Below are 2,986 nucleotides of genomic sequence, written 5' to 3' on the forward strand. Positions count from 1 at the left end.
AATGCTTCACATCTATGCAGCATATATCTTTGCACTAGATTCTGATCGTCATTGATACCTGTGTCAGTTAATAATTCAGGTAAAAGAAGTCACACTACTTCTATGAAGCAGGCAGAAAAGAGTGCAAATATGGCTGTTGGATCTGCTGTCAAGACACTCGATTAGATGGCCCAAATCTCTTGAAATAACACGGGATATTCTGAGGCCAAAATAAAACTAAATATTGCGATCCATCCCAGCCTAATTCAGTACAGGAACCAAACGAAAATAGCAGTGCTGCTAAAGCCAGTGCAAATTTCACTTAATCGTAAACTCATAGTGACCTAAGTGCGTTAAGTTATTATCTTACCACTTTGTGACATTCTTACCTCTTAAGTGCTTTTAATTCTGTTTTTGATGCCCGCTCTTTTCTGTTTGCTAAATGTTGTTTATTGGTGCCATAATATCTTGTATATATGTGTTAATTAACTGCTGTATCGGACAAAACTATTGCATAACATATAAAGCATGCATTTTGGAGGAGTTTTAGGAAGGTAATGTGCTTATTTTTGGTGTAACGGAATAGGGGGATGACAGATTTGATACTGCCATGCGAAATATAAGCAATGACCCAATACAGAAGAGAACTGAAAATAAAATGAACGACTATTCAATCGAATGCTTTATCCCGTAACTATTCCTTAATTTTAATATATAATTCGAAACAGTACGCCGAAGCGTAACATTAGGGGGAATTAGGTTGCGAATTTGGCTGTTGATGAAATAAAAATCCAAGCAGTGCATAAATTCAAAGTTTCTACTATTTTAAGTAATAGAGGTTGATAGTGCCCTATAGTTAAATAGCATAAACTGCTTTCTCTTTTATCTGATCATTATTTCTTTCTCTTTTCCAACATTACTGCATACACTTACATGTTTTTGCCAAAACTCAATGCTTGTATTTATCAAGTGAATAAATGAAGGATTCCTGAAGCTATCCTGGAAACACATAACAGCGTTTGCACTATTTTGGTTAAGTAGTGTGGATTTTTACCCATTAGGCATAATGCAGAGCACATAAAATAAACATAAGGATAGAAGTGGCCAAGTCTGTAGCACCAAATAGATGCCTAGGTAAACAACAATTAAATTTGCAAATGCCTTTGCTAGTGGGATTAAGCGATGTAAAATAATGTAAAATACAATGCAGTTTCCATGTCTTGTACCCAGTTTACAGAGTCAGACTATGTTAATGCTTTCTAGTCGAAAGCACTTTTACGTGCCACACGTAAAACCGCTATTCAGTCTGTCACGCTTGCAAATTCTATTACGCCGAGTATTTGGCAAAGACGTTGCAAATACGAAAGTTGTAAACAAATTCTTTCGAACATGTGCTACGAACATTTCATTACTTTTTCTTTACCCTATTTCAAAGAGAGTGTAATCGCTCTGCATTTCATGGAAAAACCTCCATATTCCCTATACCGATTTACCAGCTCTAAAGTTTCTGCATCACTTCAACTTTTTCAAGCAGTGGTTCTCGTGTTTATTAAAACTGAAATTTTCTACTAAAAAGGCAAAGGAATTTAACCTCTATTTGTTGACTGCATTTTATTATTTAGTAGTTTTTGATGCTTACTTTACCGCATTGTCAGAACTGTGGCCTAATCAGCTTAAATTGAGTGCAAGCTTTTTTTATAACTGCTAGCTGTGCAAATGTTTAATCATAATAGTCAATAATTTATCAAAAATTAGAATGGCTACCCCTGTTTTCATCAGTAACACTTGGTTTTTTACTTTGACACATCAAACTGAATAACACTCACTTAGAGGTACCATTTTGCATCCGATCTATGCCAAAAAACAGATTTCTGCAAAATCTCAAGCGCTAGTTATGGGGACGATACTTTGGGGTAAAGCGTACTGGATACTGGATTACATTAGCCGTATATTAACTCAGAGATGATGTCCAAAGAGCTTACATGGTCCGCGTTATGTAGACTGCTTTACGATATTAAAGGTAGTATAAAACTGGCTGCTTTCTATATTCTAAAATGAATGCAATCTTCCTAAACGCAAATTTTCTTTTGCACGCTCTCTAAACAGAGAACTCAAATAGGAAATTCTAGGCATGTCTCTAGACTAGGTTACTACAAGAGGAATTGGCTGTGATATCAAGATACCATATGGCCTAAATTTCCTGCAGACCGTTAAGAACATGCAAGTAATGGTGAAAAAATTACTCCATGTCCTCTGCCGACAAAGTAAAAATTTCTAGAATTTTGAATAAACTCATCTTTTTATCAATGGTGATATGCTGGAACATTAAGAAGCAGATGTGTGCTCACTGCCACAATGAACTTTTCATTGAAGCAAACAAGACGGGACGCGTAGTCAGTTCTGGTGCAATTCATGAATTCGACGCTCCCGTTGTCGTTGGGAAAGCAGGACTGAATCATATTGTAGTCCAAATTGTCGTAAGAGACAATAAGCTTTCCCACTTTAACTTAAAAATTGATGAAAACTATGAACATTACACCAGAAAACTATCGTGATTGTTCCAGTAGGCAGGGGGCGAAAGAGAAAGAAACTGGTAGACAGAAAACTCACATCGGTATTTTAGGGCAATACTACAAACCAAGGTCAAAGTAGGGAATTGGTAGAGGAGGGACTCGCTTCGCTTATCCCCATGCATTTCTTGGTGCACGCACGAGTCGGCAGCCTGCCTGCTGCCCAGCTGGTAGGGAAGGTCACAGCTACCGGATTGTGAGTCCTGGTTGTCAAGATGGCCTCAATATTGCGTAAGGGCACAAGTGTTTTTAGATGTTATCGGTCTTTCGCCTGTAAGAGAAAGGAAAACATATCTACTTCAGATCTGATTTTTCTATTAATCGATCCACCCACCGATTGTTCATCCGACGCAAATGAGACATGAACGAGACTGAAGTTAGGATTACAAGCCAACCACTTTCGAGTCACCCACTTACCATTTCATCCATACATTTAG

At 37.5% G+C, this 2,986-nt stretch overlaps 1 protein-coding gene across 1 annotated transcript in view; it reads left to right on the plus strand. All coding sequences in view use genetic code 11, as the record gives it.

Annotated features, from left to right (window-relative positions):
• Positions 1-2,225: 2,225 nt before the first annotated feature.
• The window catches only part of EGR_10595 (hypothetical protein), a gene marked incomplete at both ends in the record, with an annotated part of 5,919 nt that continues 5,158 nt past the window's right edge, over positions 2,226-2,986 (plus strand). The window contains one exon of the mRNA XM_024499844.1: positions 2,226-2,441. Coding sequence (XP_024345749.1) covers positions 2,226-2,441 — 216 coding nt within the window. The remainder of the gene's footprint in view (positions 2,442-2,986) is intronic.

This window comes from Echinococcus granulosus (genome assembly GCF_000524195.1).
Source record: "Echinococcus granulosus chromosome Unknown EG_S00238, whole genome shotgun sequence".
NCBI lineage: Eukaryota > Metazoa > Platyhelminthes > Cestoda > Cyclophyllidea > Taeniidae > Echinococcus > Echinococcus granulosus.